Raw genomic sequence first — 26,562 nt, 5'->3', positions numbered from 1 at the left:
ATATTTTTTATTCTGAGAAGCTAAAGTTAAAGATGTGAAGAAGACATGTTGGTGATGACATGGCTAAGCTTGCTCATCATAATGTTACGTGTACAAAAATTTATTCAAGTTGCAAGGTGAAAGATTAATCTTATCACTAAGTGTAACATGTTCTTGATGAGATCCTATAATAATTAATTGAGAAGGTGTAATAGTTGACTTAGGGAATTTTTTTATGGACATGATATAAAGGAAGGATATTTTCCTTTATCATAAAGATGGATGTATGGAGGAATGCAAATTATTGTAAGAAAAACAAGAGCAAAATGTGAAGTTAATTAGAGCAGAGAAAAAGTGAAGGAAAATTCATTGCTGAGGTTTTATTATTGATCTAAAGTTTGATACTTGGATTTGAGGTTTGTGACTTGGTCTACAAGGTTTGACAGTGATTGGTCTGGTTGATAGGATAAAAGAAAGAATTTAAAGTACAATACACACAATTATTCTACAAGGAATAGTTGAGAGATCAGTTGGATAATGAGTTCAGTGGTCTTGCCCCAGAAGCTATTTTGATAGTGGGTCTTTCTATCTTCTACAACTCCTAGTTCAAGGTTGGCACAACTCCTAATAGGGTTGGAATCTTATAACAAGGATTCAAAGTATCCTAATAGGGACTCATATGTACTAAATATTTTAATAGACTCCTAATAGGGTCCATCCTCTAACAAGGAATATTTATATTAGTACATCATCTTGTGGGCATCATTCCCACCGAGGTTTTCCCTCTGATCAAGGGTTTCCCTAGTTAACATATCTGGTGTAATTGTCTATGTGCATCTTATTATGGTTTTTGTTTACTTTGGTTGAATGGATAAGATTGTTTAAGGTTGATAAATGTTTTAATTGTTGGATAACTGATTCACCCCCCGACCCTCCCAATTATCTTGGTGGACTATTGTTTCTAACACAAATCTCCACTACTACAGTAATAAAGTGTATCCAATCAAGGTTACAATGTTTGATCATGAAACATGATCTACCCTGTGAAAGGTTTGCCCTATTAAAGGCTTACAAGATTGTTAGATCTTACCCTATTAAATAATTTCAACACCCTGTTAGAAGTGTGTCTTGATAGAGGAATTTAACTTACAATGAAGTAAGCACCCTATTAAAGGATTTACAACAGCCTGTTAAGAGGTTTAACTGATTCACTTGTTAGAATGTCTTAGCAATAATATTTCAGTTAGCACTCTTTTGTTAGATAATAGATCACCTCTTTCTTGATGTGTACCTGATCCTCATTGATCAGATGTATCTCTTACGTCCTCTAATTCCTTTCCTCTATTCTCCTCTAACTAATTATACAATGCACCTCAATTCATAATACCTTAGTCACCATGAATGCTTTGTTTGTGCATGCAAACTTCTCTCTTTTCTCCTTCTACATTCATAAAAAAGTTTAGGGTTTTTCATCCTTAAGAAGACCTTGGTGACTTAGGGTTAGGTATGAATCTATGATTGTAATTCATCCATATTGTTTCTTAATCCTTCCCCCTTTTTGATTGGTTACATTTTATGCATAGGGGTCCTCAATAAAGATTTGTCCTTATCATCTAGGATCACAAAACAATCCTCAAGTCAGCTCCAAAATTATTTATATAGTAGTTTGTGCCATCACAAACAACTATGTCAAAATTGTATTACTCGACACTTGAAGTGTCTGATGGTTGGCATCCACTATCTCTTCAATGCTATAACTTGGCCTCTGAATGACTTGGTATCCACTGATCACTCAACATCTGAATGACTCGGCACTTACTATCTACTTACTAGTTACTTGACATATACTGAATATGTCTTCCTCGACATATACTATCTGACAACTTATGCTCAGCATGTATTACTTGTTCAACATGAACTAAGTAAATGACTTAAGTATATTGTCACTCATATGTCAAAACCAATCTTATATTAACATTGCTTTCCTTTGGTTTATGAATTACTCATACAATAGTTTTCTTGTTCTGATAGTTTTGTATCTGATACTGATTTCTACTTGCAACTTACTTTTTGGTCTGTGATTGTAATTTATTGATAGTTACCAACAAGCTACCCCCATAGGTTGGTTAAAGAAGATTCAGGTTATCTAGAGGTGGGAGACCATCCCATGAGTCCTCCCAAAACAAAGCATCGCAACCTTCTCATATGTCCCAGGTTAAGTTATTGTAGATGAGGGAACAACAATGCATCATCTAATTCCATGTTATGGATCCTTTAGGCAAGTTATTGGTTCAAAATAAAGATAAAGAATCAAATCTCAAAAGATATTTGCAATACAATTTTCTTTTCCCATTTTCTATCTTTTTCATTATACATTCTCCATACTAGTTTAGCTCCCAAAGCTTAATTTTGCTAGCTTAGATTTTTAATTCCTAATGCTCTTGATTCTTTAGATTTGTAGATATTGTCCCATTTGATTAGGGCTAGTTTTTTCTTTTCATCTAGTCCATTCGAGAAGAAGTTTCTCATTATACTTTCTAGTTTATTTTTAATTCCCTTAGGAAGAGGAAGACATGACATCTTGTAAGTTGGAATAGCTTATAAAACTAATTTTATTTTGGTTACTCTTCTAGCCTTAGTTAGCCATCTTCCTTTCTAATTTTCCATCTTTTTGTCTAGTTTTTCTACAATAGGTTTCAAAGATTTAGATTCTCTATTACCCTTTTTCGAGATGAATGCCTAGATATTTACATGGGAAGAAATATTTTTTAAAGCCCATTAGTTGACATATTCTATGTTCTAAATTTGGAGATGTATTTAAGAAAAATATTACTGATTTTTGTACATTAACTTTTTTGTCTGGATGCTTCTATGTATGTCATTATAATTTGTTTGAAATTTTGAGCTTCTTTTGAAATACTTTCTCCTAAAAGAATGGTATCATCAACATATTGTTGGTGTGTTATTCTAGGGATTCCTTTAGAAGCTAGCATTCCTTTGAGCTTTGACTCCTCTTGAGCTTTTTGAATAGCTCTACTGAAAGCTTCTGCCATAATAATAAATAGGAAAGGAGAGATATGGTCTCCTTGTCTTATCCCTCTATGCCAAAGAATCCTTCTAGTGTGATATTAATGAGCAGCTAAAGTTTGAGATTAGCAATATAATTAAAGATAAGACTTATCCATTGGTGTGAAAAAAAAAGGCTTCAAAGAAAAATCTCCAATCTACTTTATCGTATACTTTTTGAATATCTAATTTCATAAGCATGCACGTCTCTTTATTTATTTGGGTGGAATGAATTAGTCTCGTATAATTATAATACCAATTAGCTAATCTCTATAAAATATTTAATAACAAAATATTTATTATATATTGATAAATATTTAGCTTTTTTAAAAGTTATTTATTAATTAAAAATATAAAATTGACAATCAATCTTTTAAAAAAAAAAGGTATAATGAATGATTAAAAAAATTGACATAAGAATGACCATCCTCCCGCATCTATTTTATGCATTTCTAATAAAATATGGGTTTGGGTATTGTTAAATCTTCCCTTATATTAGAGATTGCTAGCTCTAAATCTTCTATATATGTTGTTTTAAAAACTTTAATAGAAGCTCGATGATGACTCTATCAGGATCTACTTGAAGAGCTAAAGCTATAAGCATTGTCAGAATATCTAAATTTACCATGTATTTATCCCCATTGTTTATAAATTCATTCTCCAAAATCTTGTGAACTGCTTTGAAAACTAGAAAATGGGTAGTAAGCATTATGTTGTGAATTCTACGGCTATTGATGGGGTTATCAAAGACATTTTGGATTGCAGGGCCCCTTAGTTTGATGGGACTCAACATTGCTTCAGCCTTGATCAGGTTGCATTGAATCCGCTCATGGATTGTGTCTATTTAAGGAGGATTTGGTAACTATCTCAAACGTGATTTTCATAGAACTTTACATATTTAATTTTAAGCATAAGTGACACTATTTAATAATCGAAAAAGATGGAGGTTAAGATTTGATGAGTGCTATATAGAAAAAAATATTGAATAAAGCTTGGGTTAGACTTGTTCCTTTCCTTTTTGTTAAGTCATCTCCATCAGCACCTCAATTAACTAATGTTTCCACTTCTTTGTTTCCTTTTCCGTTAATGTAATAAAGCATATTCCAATTTCAAATTGAGAATGCAATTAGGGGTTTTTCTCTTTCTTAAAGCATTTAGAATGATTTGTGAGTCTACTTATATGATTAAATTTCTTAATACCTAAATTCACACTAAGATTTAAAACTACTATTAAGTTTTCAAATTCTATAATGTTATTTGATGCTTTCCCTATAGATTTTCCTCATTTAGCTATCCATGATCTATCAACTATGTGCATGATGCAACCTATTCCTGCATTCCTAAGATTCTCCCTTGAAGCTCCGTCAAAGTTCAATTTTGCCCAATCAAAAGGTGGGGGGCTCGACTTACAGTTTTCTCTTACCTGCTTGTCAACTTTAGAGTAAAGCATTAAAGAGTTGATTAGATTTTTCCAATTTGTCTCATTCGTGCATCCCAATCTAAAAATGTTCCTTCTTTATTAATTATTTTTCTAAGTTTGTTGTTTGTTACCTCAACGATACTAGCCGCTACTTTATTCAAGAAGGAAGGGATATACATTTCTTCATTGATAAAAATTCTATGATTTCTTTCCTTCCAAATTTCACATGGCAAAATTGATGGGTAGATCTTCCATGGACTATTATAGATCTTGGAATGCCCATTTTAAGGCAAAATTCTGAGATGGTCCCAAAGATTATTTGGGAGGGTAGAAGACCAATTAGTTTTTTAACATAACTAAAGCCAACATGATTTGGCAAAGGAACAATTAAATAACGAATGTTTAGCAATTTATGAATTATGTTTACATAAAGGACATCTCAAGGGGCCCTCAAAGTTCTTTTTTTAATATGTATCTACTTTGAGAATTTTTCTTTGAAGGGCTTCCCATAAGAAGATGTTTTCTTTTGGCAAGCATACAAGGTCCCAACAGAGTGCTAGAGGAATATCTATCCTCTCCCATCTTTGGGGTTTAGTAATTAACTCATAACCCCTTTTAACTTGTAAACCCCATTCTTAGGTGTTCCCTATAATAGTTTGTCATTTCTTTCTTTATTTTGCTTGCCTTTGGTTTATGAATTACTCATACAATACTTTTTCTTGTTCTGATAGGTTTGTATCTGATATTGATTTCTACTTGCAACTTAATTTTTGGTCTGTGATTGTAATTTGTTGATAGTTACCGAAAAACTTCTCCCATAGGTTGGTTAATGTATTCTTAATGTTTGAAGGAGGATTCAAGCTATCTGGAGGAAAAGACCATCCCATGAGTCTTCCCAAAACAAAGCATCCTGACCTTCTGCTATGTCCCAAGTTAAGTTATTGCATATGAGGGAATGATAATGCATCGTAAACTTTGATGTTTTAGATCCTTTAGGTGGGTTATTGGTTCGGAATACAGATAAAGAATCGGATCTCAAAAGATGTTTGTGATACAAAATTTTTGCCCATTTGCAATTTTTTTCATGATACATTCTCTAGACTTGTTTAGCTCCTACAGCTTCATTTTGACAGCTTATATTTTTCTAAGTTGCCAATTCGGGTTCGAGGACAGATTTGGGTTCGGGGTTTGGGTTCATGAGTTCGGGCAAAAAAAATTTTGCCCATTTTGGATTGTGTATGGGTTCGTGAGTATATATATATGCAAAAAAATAAAAACTCACATAGTTGTAATAGTAAAACTAAGTCATTCCATAGTATGCATATATCAATGTTACTTGATTATTGATCAATGCCAAATATCAAAGATAAACATTAAATACTCACTCATTAATCTATGCTAATGTTGTAAATAAAATCATACATTGAATTACTAAAATACAAAATGAATTTCAAAACATAGACGACTTCATCAAATTGATAGATAATAAATTATGACTTAATAAAGTTTGAAACTGTGAAACATGGCGATAAATCATAAATGACTCAATGAGTCAATAACAAATGCTTAAACATAGTTAATCAAAGATGCAAATGCCCTTGAAGGGTCAAATGGGTCATTAAAATATGAGAGATCAATGGCTTCATCCTTATCTATATCATTGACATTTTCCTCATCATTGGAATCCAAACCAATTCCACTAGCCCCAGATGCAGCCACATCCTCCTCCTCGTCCTCCTCAACATCTAGCAAGGCAATTCTAGATATATCTTGGACAATCATATCCAAGTCAAAAGTCTCAGGTAGTACATCCCACAACTTCTCTGGTCCCTTCTTATATCCTAGATCCTTGCATGATAGGAGGCGTTAGTTGTTGTGAATAAATACCAAGTCCTCTACTTTCTTCGAACCCAACTGATTACACTTCACTGAGTGGATAAAGGAGTATGTACTCCAATTCTTCTCAGCAACAGAAGAGCTTGCAACCTAGAGAGACAACCAAATTTTTTTTTAAATTAGCTAAGTAATTTTAGAATACAATAGGAACTTAAGAGTGCTAATTCAACAAGGTAAGTGGCCATAAGAAAAGGAAAAAAAACTTAAATACATACTTGTGACAATATCTTAATGGAAAGAGGTTGGAGGTACATGTAAGTACCACCATCTAATGGCATCCAATCTACTTTGGTCATTGATTGCATTAGGTTCTGCATTTTTGCCTAAGACAAAATCAAAAAACTCTCTCCTAACATTTGATGCCACATCAGGATCACTTAAGAGTCTGTTAAGTGCCCTCTTATACCCAGCAACAACTTCAAGATCTTTATATGGTGCCACTCTACCAAGAATAGCAAGTATCTCACTGCTATAATAACTAGGAGAAAGTGCATATGCCAGGAGGTGTAAAGGTGTGGTCATCTTGTTCCAATGATGTAGAACGATTTTCTCCACCTTAGTGTACAAGGTATCAGGATCCTGCTCTCTCCTCTGAATGACCTGAGATGTCAGATGATGTACATGTAAGTTATCTTGATGTAGTGTTAATAACTTAATTAAAATCAAAAATCAAAATCTCTTAATAAACAAGGATAAAGTATTGTATAAAAATTTAAACTTACTAATTTCATTCTTTCTAGCATGGAGTCCATGGCATCATATATGTTCCCCAAACAAGGCTCATCTATGTCAGCATACCGAAGCATATACATGATGGGCTTGGTGAGTTCTAATGCATATTCCACCCTATTCCAAAAATCATCACTCAAGATCAAATCCTTTACAGTTTTGGCCTTTTCTGTATCAACTTGCTTCCATCCACCCCATTTGTTGCTAATAACCATTTGACACAATGTCTCTTTCACCCTCACAAGTCGTCTAAGGACGATTGTGTGTGAAGCAAACCTTGTTTCAGAAACCTATTACCATGTTAATTCAAATTGTAAGTTAATATGATAAGTTGATAACACAAAAATTTAAGAATATGTATTAAATTTTGTAAAGTATGACACAAAAATTAAAATGATAAATGAAGCTAAATAAAGTTTAAAATTTACCTTCAATAATTCCAAGCGCGAGAAAGTTTTGAAAATTGCTTGTGACATATGGTGGTTTGTCACAAACATTTGGATATGCTCACCCTCCTCGTACACATTTTTCATCCATTCAATTTGGCTACCCATTGTTTTCATCACCAAGTTCAAGGTGTGGATAGTGCATGGTGTCCAAAAGATATGCTCATATTGTGTTTCTACCAAAGCACCTACAGCCTTACAAACTTTAGCATTGTTCATTATTACTTGGACAATATTGTCAGCTCCCACGGACTCTATGGATTCAATGAGAAATTGGGCAATAAAATTTGCATCCTTTACTTGCCCTTCACAATCAACCGCCTTCAAAAAAATTGCCCCCTTGGGGCAAACAACAATCACATTTATTAGTGGATGGTTTTTGCAATCTTTCCATCCATCAGAGACAATGCTCACCCGTGTTTGGATCCAAGAAACGCTTATTGGTTTGAGGAGGTTTTCTACATTCTTTCTCTCCTTATGCAATATGGTGGTTCTCAACTTTTCATATCTAGGGGATCGGTAACCATGAGGTGTATCATTTATTGCTTTCACCATCTCTCTCCAATAAGGGGATCTCACTAGATTGAATGAAACACCATTTGTAATGAGGCAACGCCCAATCTTTATGTCAGCAATTTCTTTCTTGTCATTTTCAAATTTCGTATCTAATGGGCCTCTCTTGCGGGATGTGGGTGTCTCTATTTCATCTTCATCCACAGATGGGGTAGGTAAGAAGGGATGTGGTCTACTAGTTGTTTGAGAGGGTGGTGATGGTGGTTTTTGCTTTGACTTATCCTTTTTTGCCTTTGACACTAACCTATTAGCCTCTTGTTGTTCTTTTAACATGCCTACTATTTGAGGAGCCGGCAACCCTTTTTTACCTCCCTCTAGGGGCCCCTCACACATGGAAATCCCTTGACTTGGTGGACCTATCAAATGATGTTTAACCCGGTAATAGGAGCTTCTATGTTGGTTTTGGCAAAAATTGCATTTCCATATATACCCTCCCCCACCAACACATTGCTCAATTCTTGTTGTATATTTCCAAAAAGGAGAGCCTTTATCAATTTTAAATCTTTGGGATCCCACCCTGCCCACTGAACCATGACTACTCATTCTTGGATTCTTGCAATCTATAAAAGGAAATTTAAAAAAATATTTCAAAACTTATACAAAACTTAATAAAAATTTAGAACAACAAATATTAAAAAAAAACTAAAAACAAACTATGAAACAAGCAAAAGCAAGGATCAAATGCATACCTGGAACACTCAGCACTAATTATTTGAAGGATTTGAGACTACACAAACAATCTCTACAACCTTCTCTTCAAACTTGCAAAATGGCCACACCAAAATGAGAGAGCAAAATGACAAAGCAAATGAGAGATTAGATGAATGAAATGCATCTAATAGGCCTTACTTTAGGGTTTGGCAAAAAAGAAAACATATTTTTAATACTTTTTTGGGCCACTTTTTGGCCCCACCTGTCGTGGGTCTGCTTGGATTCACCCAGGTCCGTGACGGGTCTGGGCAGGGTCCGTGTTTTGCCCTGCAGGTCCGCCCGAGTCCGTGCTTGCTCAAACCCAAGCGAACAAGCAGGGCAAAACACGAACCCTGCCTAGACCCGTCACGGACCCAGGCTCGAATCCAGACCCAAATGAATCCGGACTCGGACCTGAGCTCCAGGGTCCGAATCCGGCAACTTAGATATTTTTAATTCCTAATCCTATTGATTCTTTAGGCTTGCAGATATTATCCCATTTGATTAGGGCTAGTTTTTCCTTTTCATCTAGTCCATTCCAGAAGAAGTTTCTCATTTGATTATCTAGTTTGTTTCTAATTCCCTTAGGAAGAGGAAGACGAGACATCTTGTAAGTTAGAATAGTTGATAAAACTGATTTTATTTTGGTTACTCTTCCAGCCTTAGTTAGCTATCTTCTTTTCCAATTTTCCATATTTTTGTCTAGTTTTTTAACAATAAGTTTCCAAGATTTAGATTCTCTATTTACCTTTTTCGAGCTGAATGCCTAGATATTTAAATGAGAAGGAACTCTTTTTAAAGCCCATTAGTTGATATATTCTATGTTCTAAATTTGGAGATGTATTTAAGAAAAATATTTTAGATTTTTCTACATTAACTTTTTGTCCGGACACTTCCATGTATGTCGTTATAATTTGTTTGAAATTTTGAGCTTCTTTCAAAATACTTTCTCTTAGAAGAATGGTATCATCAACAAATTGTTGGTGTGTTATTCTAGGGATTCCTTCAGAAGCTAGGATTCCTTTGATCTTTAACTCCTCTTGAGCCTTTTTAATAGCTCTACTAAAAACTTATGCCATAATAATAAATAGGAAGGGAGAGATATGATCTCCTTGTCTTATCCCTCTATGCAAAAGAATCTTTCTAGTGTGCCATTAATGAGCAACTAAATTTTGAGATTAGCAATATAATTAAAGATAAGACTTATCCATTGGTGTGAAAAACAAAGGCTTCGGAGAAAAATCTCCAATCTATTTTATCGTATACTTTTTGAATATCTAATTTCATAAGCATGTACCTCTCTTTATTTATTTGGGTGGAATGAATTAGTTCCGTATAATTATAATACCAATTAGCTAATCTCTATAAAATGTTTAATAATAAAATATTTATTATATATTGATAAACATTTAGATTTTTTAAAAAGTTATTTATTAATTAAAAATATAAAATTGACAATCGATCTTTTAAAAAAAAAGGTATAATGAATGATAAAAAAAAATTCAATATAAGAATGACCGTCCCCGTGCATCTCTTTTATGCAGGCCCTACATTGTAGGCGGAAGAAAATAATAATTAATGAAAAGTAGAGAGTCCGTTTCATTTTAGTTGCATGCTTTCCTGGCGTTTGTTACACAGTCAAAACACACTGAATGAGCCAGTTGAACGTTCATCCAAAAAGACTTCAGAATGACAAATAAGCTTCTGAGAGAACCAGGAATCCTCTGTTTCAGGAACATGTTTCAATTTTAAAACTCACGATTTGGAAAAAAAAAAAAAAAAAGTAACAGTTTTGTATACATGCAGATGTCCCTACCAAAGACCAAACACCTCAGAGAATTTTCAACTCAAATTGAAGAATATAAAATGAAAAACCCCACGCAAAAACCGTGGAATGGCCGCTAGTCAAAGGCCCAGAAAATGAGGGCGCCTGTATGGCATCAACAGGCAAGTTTTTTTAAAAAGATTTAGTTTCTATTTTAAACATGCGGAATGGCCGAAAAGTGTTGCCCACATGGTTTGGATCGGGCAGCAATTGGCCGGCAAGACCAAAAAAATTGCCCTAATCGTGAGTTTCTTGCAATCCCCGTCAAGAGTCCTCGAAATTATTAAAGCTGCACAGATTTCGCAATAGGGGGCAATCAGTTCAATTCAGTTCGATTCGATTCGATTCACATTTGAAGGCCATGGGATCCGATGATAAGTCCCGATTCGAGGCAGACAACAGCTTGGCAGATGAGCTGTACAATATTGGGGGAAGAATCATGTTAGCGGCCATTGTTGTTCTCTTCATGGTGGTGCTCTTCATTCTGGGCCTGCATATTTATGCCCGATTCATTTGGCCTCGCTATTCCGGTCGGAATCGGGGGAGAATCCGATCCTCTCGTCGGCGCCGATTGGTATTTGCAGCGAACGAAGATCCAAATCAGCAAAGAGACGGCCTTGAATTGTCTGTGATTGAATCTTTCCCCGTGTTTGTTTACCGAACAGAGTCCCATAAAGATGAGATTTTTGAATGTGCGGTTTGCCTCTGCGAATTTGGGGACAATGAGAAGGGAAGATTGTTGCCCAAATGCAATCACAGTTTTCATATCGAGTGCATTGATATGTGGTTTGGATCCAATTCGACCTGCCCGCTCTGTCGATCGGATGCCCGGCCCGAACCGCCGATCGAGTCCGAGGGGTGCTCTGTTTTGATCGCGGAGAGTGAAAATCCGGCGGGTGAAGAACAGGGGCCGGCTGTTTCCGTGACTGGTTCTTCTAGTTCCGTCGCAGAATCCCAAATTAATGGGTGCTCCGACGTTTTAAGGCCGGATTCGAATTTCGTTGAAGAATCTTCTTCTCCCAAATTTGTGGGAAGTCTTGTAGTGGAAATCGAGCCGAGAAGATTTGAAGGAATTTCAATTTCTTCTCCGAGGTCATTCATGGCGGATGATCGGCAATCTGTTTCTTCTGGCGTCGATTCGTCTTTGAAGTCCCCTGCCTCTCGATTGCAATCGCTGAGGAAGATTTTGGGCATGTCGGTTCTGCAGAGTCCGGACGGGAGTTCACACGTTGAGCAGATCGGTCCGGCTAAGGTCTGATCATGGCGGAAATTCAAGGTCTGGTCAGATTCACAGAAACCCAAAGTGGGGTAAAAGAAGTGGAAATATAACTCAATATTTGTAGCCATTATTGTCTGAACATTTTGAGGTCGGAATCAAATTTGAGGAAATGTGGGAATGCTTGGGAGAAGAAGATCTGTTCTAAATTCAAGGACTGGTACGCCAAGGACAGTTTTATAAGACCTCTCGATCGCCTGAATTAAATTTAATCTGCAATTGCCTAGGCAAAGATTTAATGTATTCTATGATGAAGACTTTGTGTATCTTCAGCTCAGTGCGCAAATGCATATAATTGTGTACAATGAAGTGTAAAACTAGACAGAGACTCGTACTGTTCGGCGGTCTCGTAGGGGTTCAAAATTCAAATGCCTCGACTCGCAGATACTCTTGTGGTTGATGTTTTTTTTTAATGAGTATTCTTTAATTTTATATTAGTATTTGTACAAAAGAAGGTGCAATTAGTAAGTGGATATATTATACATAATTAACATTTTAAATGGAAAGGATTCGAATAATTTGATTGAAATAGTTATTTATAAGTTTTACATAATCTTATTAGTAAATCTCTCTTGGTTAGGTGACATTTGATAAAATCTATCAAAAATAAGTAGGCACAAAATGTCTAAATCTGGCCTTTACTTCATATGCATCACTATAATTCCAACTAGAGTTTTCAACTACAACACATTTTGGTATGGGCGAGAAGGATGCTGGCAAAGCTTGGTAAGATTGATTATACACAAGTCCATTTTTTGTGAATAGTTCCATGAAACCTTAGTTCTTTGGAGCATTTTGTCACATAGTTCATTGTCCTTGTGTGTGCTTTCAGATTTGGCATACATGTCTAGTAGGGCAGTTGCAACCTTTGACAAATTTAGGCTCCTTTGTACTTTGATGGATGTTAATAGCCTATTCCAAACCTCCCATATTGGTTCTAAATATAGCAATTGCATTTGCTTGAAATGTCTTAGAATCATTTTCAAAATAGATGACTTTGTACATGTCCTCCACTAATTATAGTCCATCATACCACCTTTCACTAAGTTATTTTATCAAGCACTTCACATGCTTTCTCAATGCTTCCACATTTGCATGTATGCCTACCAAAATAATTCCAACTACAATATCTAACAAAAAAATTCAATCCTTTTATGCTTTGATGGATATCCATACCCTATTCTAGAATTCCCATTTTGTTAGAGGTGAGGAGAATGCAAGCAAAGGTTGTAGAATTTGGCTTTACACCAACCTATTGCATTTTCTTGAATGTTTCTAGAGTGGATCAAGAGACAACAAAAATTTCTAATGAAAGATATATAATTAGATGTATCATTAGACATTTAGATAAAAGTTGTATAATTCAATTGTTTTTGAAACATTTTGCCCCAAATTCATCAAAATTGTGACACTCCTCGATTTTTGTCACCATTTTGACATACACTTGAAGTCAACCATCCCTTCCATCAACAAATATATGGTTAGCCTCCTTAATTTGTGGGCCAAAAGGTATATAATTAGTACTTTGTTAGGGTTTTGGTGAATAATTTGTAATAGATAAAAGTGATTTCAATAATTTATTTATACTTGTACTAATCTTTTCTAAAAATCTATACTTGTAACAACTTGCAACAATGTTTTTCTATACTTATGATAGTTTGTGGTTATAGACCAAATTATTTTGCTGCAAAATAACATAATTACTAGCTTATATATACCTCTATATATATTACGCCGAGAGTAATCGTTCTCGAGGCGCCTATTTTCATTTAATCCCAAGGTTATTTTAATCACAGTTGGGATTTATGAAAATGAAAATAGGCGCCTCGAGAACGATTACTCTCGGCATAATATATATAGAGGTATATATAAGCTAGTGGCAATCGCGGTGCAACAAGAAAAGTTTTCTTTTAAAAAAATTCTATTTTTTTAAGGTTAGTGCTGAATTATTTATTTCTTTTTAAATACAATTGTATAAACTTACTATAAAAATGTAATAGTGTAAACTTACTATAAAATTATTCTTGAATATATTTTTTTTAAATTGTATATATGGTGTTTATTTGCATCACTTTAATTCAGTTTTATTTTAAGCATATTGTTACGTAAAATGTTATATTGAAGAGTAGAGTTATAGTTAGGGTTAGGGTTAGTGTTAGGGTTGGGGCTATTGTTAGGGTTTGAGTTATGGATAGGTTTAGAGTTATAGTCAGGAATAGAGTTACAATTAGAGTCAGGATTAGCATTAGGGTTAGGGCTAGGGTTATTTTTAGGATTACAAATCTTGTTAGGGTTAGGTTTAGAATTAGAGTTAGAGTTAATGTTAGGATTAGGGTTAGAACTTGGGTTACAAATATAGTTAGGGTTAGAAATAGAGTAAGAGTTAGGGTTAAGGTAAGGGCGAGGATAAGAATAAGGGTTTAGGTTAAAAATATAGTTAGGGTTAGGATTAGAATTAGAGTTAGGGTTTGAGTTAGAGGTAGAGTAAGAATTGGAGCTTGAATAAGGGCTAGAGTTAGAGTTGAAATTAGGGTTATAATTAGGGCTAAAATTAGGATTAGGGTTAGGGTTTAAATTAGATTTATGGTTAGAGTTAGAGAAAGGGGTAGAGAAAGGGTTAGTTTTAGGGTGATGGTTAAGGTTAGGTTTATATTTAGAGTTAGGGTTGTGTATAGAGTTGCATTAGGGTTAAGGTTAGGGTAAGGGTTTGAGTCGGGGTTAAGGTTAGGCTTAGGGTTAGGGCTATGGTTTTCGTCTAGATTAAAGTAAGGGTTAAGGTTAGAGTTAGAGTTTTGAGTCAGGGTTAAGGTTAGAGTTAGGGTTAGGTTATGATTTTAGTGAAGGTTAAACTAAGGGTTAGGGTTAGGATTAGAGTCTAATTATGGTAGAGTTAGATTTACAGTTAGGGTTATATTTAGGGTTAGAGTTAGGGGTAGGATTATGGTTTAAAAAAAGTAATTTTCTTTTTGGCATATTGTAATGTAAAATGTTATAGTCAAACATAGATATATCGTTAGGGACAAAGTTACTATTATAGTTAATGTTAACCTTAGAGATAGAATAAGGGTTAGTGTTAGCATTAGGGTTAGGGATGGAGTTAGGGTTAGGGTTTGAGTTATGGTTAAGGTTAGGGTTAGAGTTATGGTTATGGTTATTGTTAGAGTTATGGTTAAGGTTTGGGTTAGAGTTATGTTTATGGTTAAGGTTATGGTTAGAGTTATGGTTATGGTTAAGGTTCATATTAGAGTTATGTTTATGGTTAAGGTTAGGGTTAGAGTTATGGTCATAGTTAAGGTTAGGGTTAGAGTTATGGTTATGGTTATGGTTAGTGTTATAGTAAGGCTAGGGTTAGGGTTTGAGTCAGGGTTAAGGTTAGAGTCAAGGTTAGGGTTTGAGTCAAGATTACAGTAAGGGTTAGGGTTAGGGTTAGAGTCCAATTATGGTGGAGTTAGATTTAGGGTTAGAGTAAAGGATTAGAGTTATGCTCATGGTTAAGGTTAGGGTTAGGGTTAGGGTTATTATAGGGCTCGAGTTAGGGTTATTGTAGGGTTAGGGTTAGGGTTTGAGTTAGGGTTAAGGTTAGATTTAGGATTAGGGTTAGGGTTTTAGTTAGGATTAAAGTTAGGGTTAGGGTTAGGGTTAGAGTCTAGTTATGGTAGAGTTAGATTTAGGGTTAGAGTTAGGGATAGAGTTATGTTCATGGTTAAGTTTAGGGTTAGAGTTATGCTTATGGTTAAGGTTAGGGTTAGACTTATGGTTATGGTTAGGGTTAGGGTTATAGTAGGGCTAGGGTTAGGGTTAGGGTTAGGGTTAGGGTTAGGGTTAGGGTTAGGGCTTGAGTAAGGTTTAAGGTTCTAGAGTTATGGTTAGGGAAAAGTTTTGAGCCAAGATTAAAGTTAGGGTTAGGGTTATGGTTAGAGTCCAATTATGGTACAGGTAGATTTAGGGTTAGAGTTAGGGACAAATTAATGTTTATGGTTAAGGTTAGTGTTAAGGTTAGGATTAGGGTTAGAGTTAGAGTTAACTTTAGGGTTAAGGTTAGAATTAAGGTTAGGGTTAGTGTTAAGGTTAGGGTTAGGGTTAGAGTTAAAGTTAGCGTTAGCATTAGGATGAAAATTAGGGTAAGGGATAGGGTTTGAATTAGAGTTAGGGTTCTTGTTAGGGTTATGTTTACAATTAGAGCTAGAGTTAGCATTAGGGTTAGAGTTATAGTCAAGGTTAGAGTTAGAGTTAGGGTTAGGGTTAGGTTTAAAATTAGAGTTAGAGTTGGGATTATGGTTAGGGTTAGAATTAGGGTTAGAAATATAGTTAGGATTAGAGATAGAGTTAGGGTTAGGGTAAGGGTAAGAATTGGGGTGAGGGTTAGAATTAGGGTTACAAATATAGTTAGGGTTAGTGTTAGGGTTAGAATAAGAGTTATGGTTAGAGTTAGAGATAGAGTTAGAATTAGAGTTAGAATAAGGGTTGGAGTTAGAGTTAGAGTTAGAGTTAGGGTTAGAATTAAGGTTACGATTAGAATTAGTGTTAGAGTTAGGGTTATGGTTAGTGTTAGGGTTATGGTAAGGGTTAGCATTAGAGTTAGGGTTAGGGTTCGTGTCAGGGTTATGGTTAGGATTAGCATTAGGGTTAGGGTTACAATTAGAGTTCGAGTTAAAATTAGAGGTAGTGTTAGTGTTAGTATAAGAGTTAGAGTTAGAGTTAGAGTTAAGTTTCAAGTTAGAGTTAGAGTTAAAGTTAGAGATAGAGTTGTGATCAGGGTTAGATAAAGGTTAGGGTTAAAGTTACTTGATTAGATTTAGGGTTAGGGTAAGAGTTAGGGCTAGGATTAGGATTAGAATCAGGGTTAGTGTTAGAGTTAGAGTTATATATAGTGTTAGGGTTAGGATTAGGGGTAGGTTTATAGTCAAAGTTAGGGTTAGGGTTAATATTGGGGTTAGAGTTAGAGTTAGGGTTAGAATTAGGGGTAGGGTTATAATTAGAGATAAAGTTAGAGTTGGAGTTAGGGTTAGAGTTACAGTTAGAGTTAGATTTAGGGTAAGAATTAGGGTTAGGATTAGAATTAGCATTAGAGTTAGAGTTAGGGTTAGAATTAGGGTTAGGGTTAGGGTTAGGGTAAGAATTAGAGTTAGATTTATAGTTAGGGTTAGAGTAAGGAACAAAGTTATAGTTAGGGTTAGAATTAGGTTAGGGTTAGAGCTAGAATTGGGGTTAGGGTTAGAATTAGGGTTAGAGTTAGGGTTATATAGGTTCTGGTTAGGATTAAGGGTAGAATTAGAGTTACAATTAGAGTTAGAGTTAGAATTAGGGTTAGGGTTAGAATTAGGGTCACAAATATAATTAGGGTTACAGATTGAGTTAGAGCTAGAGTTAGGGTAAGGGTAACAATTAGGGTTAGGGCTAGAATTAGGGTTACAAATAAAGTTAGGGTTGGAATTAGGGTTAGGGTTAGGGTTAGATTTAGAGGTAGGATTTGAGCTAGACTTAGAGTTAGAATTAGAATTAGAACAAGAGTTAGAGTTAGAGGTAGGGTTAGAATTAGGGCTAGGATTATGGTTAACATAAGGGTTATGGTTAGAGTTAGGGTTAGCATCAGGGTTAGGGTTATAATTAGTGTTAGTGTTAGTGTTAGTGTTAGTGTTAGCGTTAGGGTTAGAATCAGGGCTAGAATTGAGGCTAGGGTTAGGGTTAGAGTTAGGGTTAGATTTAGAGTTAGAGTTAGGGATCAAGTTAGAGTTAAAGTTGGAGATAGAGTTGGGGTTAGGGTCAGATTTAGGGTTAGGGCTAGAGTTAGGGTTAGATTTAGAGTTAGATTTAGGTTTAGAGTTAGAGTTAGGGTTAGAATTAGGATTGGGTTTATGATTAGAATTAGGATTAGGATTAGAGTTAGAATTACATATAGTGTTAGGGTTAGGATTAGCATTATATATAGTGTTAGGATTAGGATTATGGGTAGGATTAGGGTTAGAGTTAGGGTGAGTGTTAGGGTTACAATTAGAGTTAGAGTTATAATTATAGTTAGGGTTAGAGTAAGAGTTAGAGTTAGGGTTAGAATTAGGGGTAGGGATAGGGTTAGGGTTAGAGATAGAGTTGGGGTTAGAGTTAGGGTTAGAGTTAGAGTTAGAATATGCGTTAAAATTAGGGTTATATTTAGGGTTAGAATTAGCATTCGAGTTAGAATTAGAGTTAGGATTACAGTTATAGTAAGGCTTAGGGTTAGGGCTAGAATTAGGGTTAGGGTTAGAATTAGCATTAGATTTAGGATTATAAAGGGTTAAGGTTAGGATTAGGGGGAGAATTAAAGTTAGAGATAGAATTAGAGTTAGAGTTAGGGTGAGGGTTAGGGTTAGGGTTAAAATTAGAATTATCTAGTTAGAGTTAGAGTTAGAGTTAGGGTTTGTGTTATTATTGCGGTTATGATAATTTTTGTGTTAAAATCATTTTATAGCTGATGTTAGTGTTATTATTACACTTTACCTTGGTGTTAGGATAACTGATAGGTTAAATTTTAATGTGGGTTAGTTCTATTATAGTGCCCATGATTAGTGCTATTGTGATACAAGTTATTAACCTTTTTAATAATGTAATCCCTCCCCCCCTCTCTCTCTCCCCTCTCTCTCTCTAACTACACCCATTAATATCTCCCTCCAATATCTAAATATACCCTCTCTCTCTATAGTCTCTAGTAATGCCCCCCTAATTTGTCTCTCTAATCTCTAGATACACCCACTTATCTCTCCCAACCTACTTTCTAGATACTCCTATTCTCTCTCTCCTTTTATGCTCTCTAGATACACCCCTAATCTCTCTCTCTCTCTCTCTCTCTCTCTCTCTCTCTCTCTCTCTCTCTCTTTCTCTCTCTCTCTCTCTCTCTCTCTCTCTCTCTCTCTCTCTCTCTGCCTACTCTCTAGATACACCTCATAATCTCTCTCTCTCTCTCTCTCTCTCTCTCTCTCTCTCTCTCTCTCTCTCTCTCTCTCTCTCTCTCTCTCTCTCTCTACCTACATAAAACATGCCTTTATAAGAAACATAATATGAGCTCCTTCTTGTCTACAAATGTGCTCTCTCTCTCTGGGTGTGTGTATATACATATTATCACTCATAAAAAAATATAATATTATTTCTAGTTACTTGTACATATAGGGTTAGGCTAAGGTATATAATTTACTAAATGATTAGTACAATCATATATAGAGTAAGAGTTAAACTTAGGATCCAAGGTTTACAATTTCATTTATATGACACTCAGTGTTATGGTTAAGGTTAATAAGTGGTTAAATGTTACACTAAAATAAGGGATAGTGTTAAGGGAAGTATGAGATTTAGGTGTAGTGTTGGAGTATTTGCAATGATTAAGAATTGTAATCAATAAATCTCCCTATCATTAAGGAATCTATTTAGACTTATGATTTTTCTTTTTAATTAATATATTTAGTAGCTACATCCATTGAAGAAATTTTTCATACAACAATAAATTTATTTTGTCTTGTTCTCTTCTCCATGAAAGTTACATTGAACAATGGGGAAATAAAATTTCCAATACAACTAATTAGAAGTAAAAATTTGAAACCAGAGACAAGAATGAACTATATACAAAAAATATATCTGTGATGGTGTATATACATGTCACATTCTTCAATAATTAGGATTCTTTTGTGACCTTTATTTGAACAATGATTGTGAAATACTTCTTTCATTATTGAGGGAAACCCATACACTTTTGTAGATGTGTCACATAGAATTTTTTATGCATCTTCCATATGCATTTTTTCGATTTCCTCAACATAGTCAATTGGAAATATTGCTTCTTTACAACTTTAATTATAGTTGTGTGCACCTCTTTAATTATTTGTAGGCATTTGTCAAAAACAATCTCTAAGAAATCATTTGAGATCATTAAAGTAGTTAGGCTCTAGTATCCAATAATGTTTGATTCTCTATTCGAGGTATCCATAACTCAAATAGTAACCTACAAACTTATAAACAAAAATCAACATATGGAAATAATCATAATGAAAAAGTATTAATAGTTAACATAAATTCTTTCAAATGAATAATGTTCAAAATCACATAAATAAAAATCAAAGCTATTTCAAATGAAATAGTTAAATTGTAATGTTTGAAATATGGTGGCATTGTCTTCCACTTTTCAAACATTACGAACATAAATATTAATAAAAATCTATATATAGTATGAAAAATATTTAAATAAAACACATATATAATCTAATTAAATAATGACAAAATATAAACTAAATATATGATTCGTTTATTTTAAATTAATCACTAACTTTAATAAAATACAAATTTTATTGATAAGGTGACTTTCTTGTCCACATCAACGATTAAATTTAATTATGAAACATTAAAAATACAAATATTTTGAAACATGCAAGTATAAAACTATTATGAAACATACAAATCTAAAACATGGAAACCAAAACTATTTTGAAATATGCAAATCTAAAACTAATGTAAAACATGGAAATGTAAAACTAAATTGAAACATGCACATTAAAATTTGCAAAAGAAATATATTATCAAATATCTAAATCAAATAGTTTTTGAATCTTAAATCTAAATCAAACATACAAGGCTAAACTATATGGAACTTTAATCTACTCATGTTCAAAAACTCTAATTGGTCCAATAATCTCCATCTCTTCCTCATTGCAAAAACACAAAATGAAAATGAAATGAGGAGCATTTGTATTATAATTTATGAGAGAACTCTCATATCCCCCAATAGATGTCTTTTGACATTCCACAAATTTGTTTCAAATTCTCCCACTCCTCACAAAAAATAAGCATGAATGTGCATGCAAAAATATATTTAACAAAAAGAAAATGTTTTATATTTAAAATTTTAATTAAGTTATTTCAGCCCTATTTTCTTGGGTTCTATTTTTTTGGCCTTATTTTTTCAGGTCCTATTATTTCGACATCCATTTGGGTTTATATTATTTTGGCTAGCTATTATTTCAAAAAAAAAAAATTATTTTATAATTCAATAATGATAAAATATATACTAAATATATGATTTATCTACTTCAAATAAATCATTAACTTTAATAAAATATAAATTGTATTGATATGGTGGCATTCTCATCCAGATTAGTGATAAAATTATGCTTTGAAACATGAAAATATAAATACTTAGAAACATGCAAATGTAAAACTATTGTGAAACATTCAAATCTAAAACATGCAAATCAAAACTATTTTGAAAAATGCAAATCTAAAACTAATGTGAAACATGCAAATATAAAACTAATTTGAAACATGCACTTTTAAAATATGTAAATGAAAAGTATTATAAAATATATAAATCAAATAGATTTTGAATACAAATCAAAATCAAAATCAAACATGCAAGACTAAACTATTAAATGCAAGCCTAAATAGTTATGAACAGAATTCTAAATCTAAATGAAATTAATTAAAATTGAAATCTAAATCAAGGTAGAATATTATAACTAATTTTGAATTTCAATTTACATCTACATCTAAATCTAAATGAAAATGTAAATAAAAAATAGGAATCTCATTTGCAAAAATGTCACTCCAAAAATTCAATCTACTCCTATTCAAAAACTCCAATCTAATCCTCCAATAACCTCCACCTCTTCCTTCCTGGAAAACCATAAAATGAAAATGAAATGAGGAGCCTTGGTTTTATAATTTCTGAGAGGCTCCTCATATCCCCCAACAGATGTCTCTTCACATTCCACGAATTTGTTTCAAATTCCCCCACTCCCCACAAAAAAAAAGCATGAATATGCATGCAAAATTATATTTAACAAAAAAAAATCATATTGAAATTATTTCGCCCCAATTTTTTCGAGCCCTATTTTTTTAGGCCCTATTTTTTGGTCCCTATTTTTTTGAGTCCTACTTTTTCGGGCCCTATTATTTTGGGCTTATTATTTTGGCCTCCATTTGGCTTCCTATTATTTCGGCCAGCTATTATTTCAGAAATTTCTTTTTAATATTTAATTTGGAAGTTTGTAACCGCTCCCAATTCTTTTTTATTGACAGAGAATCTTTTTGGCATATTCTCATGCTGGGTATTTGTGCCGTGATTGTATAGAATGCCTCTCGACATAATTATATTTTGTCACCTATCTATGGGTGTGTACATCAAGATGGTGGATAGAATAATGGGTACCTCCCAAAAAAATCATAAATTTTCAGTAACCCAATTGGGTTATGAAAGATTTTGAAAAGGGGTTAGGCTTGGTAACCAAGCCTAAAAATATATATAAAACAAAACCCAATCAGGTTTTGAAGTTCTCTAAAACTCGATTGGGTTTTAAAGAATAAAAATTCAATTGGGTTTTGAAGAACTTATATATTTTTTCAATGGTCATACTTTGGGCCATTTCCAATGCCAAAAATCACAAACCAATGACAAGGAGAGGTGCAAAACACCAATAATTTGATCATATTTCACAAAAATAAGTAAATTGTCAACATTTTCATCCTTTTGCAACAATATCACCTTGTAAAAAAGATAAGATTTTATTTTATCATTTTTATTTGCATTTCTTATTAAGTAGTAGGGTGTTTAATTAATTTATTAATTTTTTAAAGTTTTATATCAAATGCTTCAAACTGTAAAGATACTTTGCATGAAAAAGCACAAAAAACCTCAAGTCACTAAAGGACTTCCACAAAACCCTCAAGTCAGTGGTGCACAAATGCAAAATCCCCAAAATGTTGCCCCTTAACAACCATCATCACTTGTAAACCTTTTGCATCTCCTATTAGATCATGTTAATGCTACATGAGAGTGTAAGAAAACTTGCAACAAAAATATAATTGTTTCCACATAACCTATAATAGATCTAAAATAAATATGTAATTGAAATCCACATGCAAGAGAATTAAGGACATACCCACAAAAATTGTGACACAAGATATACCTTGGGAAACCCTCATTGAAGAGAAAAACCTAGCCTCCAAAGGTATCCTTCACCATGTATTATTCAGCAAAAACATTGTTGCAATACAACCATGGAATTTGTCAAAGCCATAGCTACAACCAATTAACCCATGTGAACAAGCATGAGTTCACACATCCCATGCTATGCTCCCAACCTTCACAAATGCTCCCTTGGCTGACCTATCAAGCCTTGTCTTGCTCAACTTTCCTTTTTCCTTTGGCCCTTTTATCGTGTCTCTACAATTACCCTTATGGCTTCTTATATAGTAGCAAGTCCTACAAAACCACCAAGTGGTATTATATAAACCATGTGCTACCTAACCCATTGACCCCACATTTAATATTGGACATTTAATATTTTCCCCAATATTAAATAATTACATCATATATTATCACAATGTTACAATACAACTCATCAAGTATATCCCATGGGAATCTTTACATATTGTGCATCCATCTAGGTGCTCCTAGGTGCAACATTACATAATAAAATAAAATAATACAATATAACAATATTATGCAATGTGTGCAACATGCATAAGCTTAATAATCTCCCACTTGTTGTATACATTTCATAGGGCCAATCTTTAGCCACATAAATGAAAAAGGAAATAATTCTTCCTAGCACATCCACCATCATGGATCAAAGTACACCATGTGCTCCATTCTAGCGCTCACAACAAAATCAAAGCATCCAACATCTCAAACATGAATGATCCCACCTTCTATTATATCGCTACCACCAAACATACATAGAAGCCATCCAACCTATCACATAATAATTATAAAATCTTGTACCAATTGAAATGTCAAGCACAAACACTTGATCCAAAGGTAATCACATGTATCTGTAGTTGTCAAAATCCATAACTAAAATAGCACTCACAACAAGTGTCAACCCATCCAACTATCCATACCTCAAAAAATGTATACCAAGTGAATCTCACATAATCATCAACATATCCAATCTTTAACCTACAATCACAAGCCTCAAGAGCAATACTTGTCACATATGCACCAAGAATTTCCCACTGCAAAAAGAAATGTCAAATCTATAACCAATCCACTCACAAGATCTCAAAGAAGTGAATCCATGTAGTATCAAGGACATCCACAATACATAAACTAAAAACTTGCAAGAACAACTCTCATAACATGTCTCCAATGCTCTCCCAAGTTCTCCACCACCAATAAAGGAAAGACATAAAGGAATAACCATGTCATCTCTCACATGACATTAATGAACACAAACTAGTGATCATAATATCCAACCAATGTCAAACCCAATTTAAGTGAAACTAAATATCGAGGAAGATAACCAAGACCAAATAGAAACTGTGCAAATCATAACCTGTATCATACCCTTCTACACACACATCTAGATGTAAATTAAATGTGCAAGTAAGATCTCCTCTATAAAACCCCAACCAAGAAGCCACAAAAATACCCAAACCATACCATATTAATAATCATTGATGTAAGCCTCTCACAAGAAGATCAAACTCATAAACTATTCCTAAGCCAAGGAATAACCATTCCTAATCCAAGGAATATACCCAAAATAAATCATCTCTCAAACTTAGCCAACATAACAACATATGCATAAGGAGATAACCAGTGTTAAACCATCTCTCAAATGAACCCTCTAGAACTAACTCATATACCATAGCTCAATATCCATATCCATGAAAGATAAGCATAAACACAATGCACCTAAGAAAAATAATGGGCTATACCTCTGAAGTAGTAAACCATTGAGAAGATCAAGAGTGGGGAATGAGAATGCTCATCAAGATATCCAAGTCTCCAACCAAGACTAATTCAGGAACAATCTCCTCTCAATTCCATATCGAGTGAATGTCCCTCAAACTTCCTACTGAAACCAAAACAATTGTCCCAAAAAATAGTTCTCTAATCAAATAGAAATCAACATCACCACTATCTCTATGTATCCATGAGAACCTGCAACCAATCAGTCCATGCCAAATCCAAATGCAACATAGCAATATCATGAAGTATCCAGAAAATGATCAATGTACTTGATACCAAGATCAATGTCAAAGTTCCAACCATGGCCTTAGCAGATAACATGAGCTAAACCATCTCAACTGAAGAGATAACATTCTCCATATGAATATACCATAGCATGTCAAAAATCTAAACATGTATCAAGAGTATACTATGAATAATAATAAAACCATCCTAACACTAAGGATAATGTGTCAAATGAAAACATAAACCACACTTTTACCAAGGACCCCACAAGTCCTCAAGATACAACCATCTCCACACACCATGAAGAAAACCATCTCCACATACCCTAAAGAACCATCTCTACACACCATGAAGAACCACATGCACCATGCAAATGTCAAAGATTCTTCTGTAGCAATAGGATCTAAGACAAACCTTCAACATCTACAAACACTCAATAAATATATCAATACCAACAACTCCCACTCAATTGTGGTACTGACTCACCCATGGCATCATAACATCCATATCCTACATGAAGACCCTCAATGTCTACATGCATAAAACTAAAGTGTCAGTACCAAGTGAAACCAAGATCTCCTAACCAAGAAGATACAAACCTAACTAGGAACCAATCCCACATTGCCACCTCATCATTGTCACAAGCTCCCACTAAACTATGTATCCAAGCTATCTATGACATCATGATGAAAAACCATCCTCTAACCATGAGAATCAACCATGGCATTAAACCATCAAAGAACTCAAAGTGTCACCTTGAGCTCCTCAAAAGAAACCAAATAACAATGATCCTCAACCAAGAAGATATACTACCATAACCAAATCAGGAATCCAAACCAATTAGCACCAATTATGAAGTACATGTATATCCAATCATGTCATGCAAAATCTATGGCCCCATGATCACATCCATGAACTGAGTATCTAAATCTCAAAGTGTCCAACATGTCATCATTAAATAGTCAACCACAATCCTCCATCGTGACTATACCTAGTAACAACATCTCATCCCTTCTGCACAGAGACAAATATAGAAAATCATGTGACTAAGGGAATAGACAACCCAAATACAAGTCACCAATTTGAATAAGCATCAATAATGAAATATCAATGGGAAAAGACAACCCATATCCAAGCCATAAATGCAACCTATAAATATAGACCGCTTACAACATTGCACAACTTCTGGACCCAACAAGTCATCATACATATTGAAATCAAATACCAATAACCATATCATCATGACACTAGTCTAAAATATAAGCCGAGTATACAATGACATCAAATCTCAAATCTCCAAAAGATATAATGTCATAAACTCACAATGTTACCATAGTCAATATAAATCATAAACCATCCAGATAAATATATCACCAAATAAATCATGCAAAACCTACACCAAATCTGAACCAACATGTAGAGCTCTCCAAGATCTTTCCATTGGCTATTCAAAGTCCAAAAGCTGACTCTGTATGCCCAAGTTATGCCAAGATCTATGCTAAAAAATAAATAACATCTAAGTTTTGAACTCTTAAAACCTAAAAAAATGTCTAAATAATAGAATTAAACCTATACCAAGTTGTAGTGCTTTGAATTATCTTTCCAATGACTGTAAGAAGTCCATAATCTGGCATCCTCAGTGAAAGTTATGGTCATTTTACCAAGATAGCCTTTTTACCATTTTCACGATATTTTTTTTGTGACAAAAATTATGATGGGATTAAA

General features: G+C 34.0%; 1 protein-coding gene across 1 annotated transcript; it reads left to right on the top strand.

Moving 5' to 3' along the window:
* Positions 1-10,458: 10,458 nt before the first annotated feature.
* LOC149571370 (RING-H2 finger protein ATL2-like) lies at positions 10,459-12,337 on the top strand. Its single transcript, XM_089808988.1, has one exon. It carries the CDS (start codon positions 10,986-10,988, stop codon positions 11,880-11,882), a length of 897 nt encoding a protein of 298 aa, XP_089665114.1. The 5' UTR covers positions 10,459-10,985; the 3' UTR covers positions 11,883-12,337.
* Positions 12,338-26,562: the final 14,225 nt, after the last annotated feature.

Source organism: Cupressus sempervirens, chromosome 2, assembly GCF_028749045.1.
Source record: "Cupressus sempervirens isolate cs-2001-9-10 chromosome 2, ASM2874904v1, whole genome shotgun sequence".
NCBI classification, from domain to species: Eukaryota; Viridiplantae; Streptophyta; class Pinopsida; order Cupressales; family Cupressaceae; genus Cupressus; species Cupressus sempervirens.
Note: the sequence above shows the minus strand (reverse complement) of the source record. Positions and strands in the feature narration are given on the sequence as shown.

Excerpts from the sequence above, each read along its gene's own strand:
- LOC149571370 (XM_089808988.1), top strand. The coding sequence starts at position 10,986 with ATGGGATCCGATGATAAGTCCCGATTCGAGGCAGACAACAGCTTGGCA.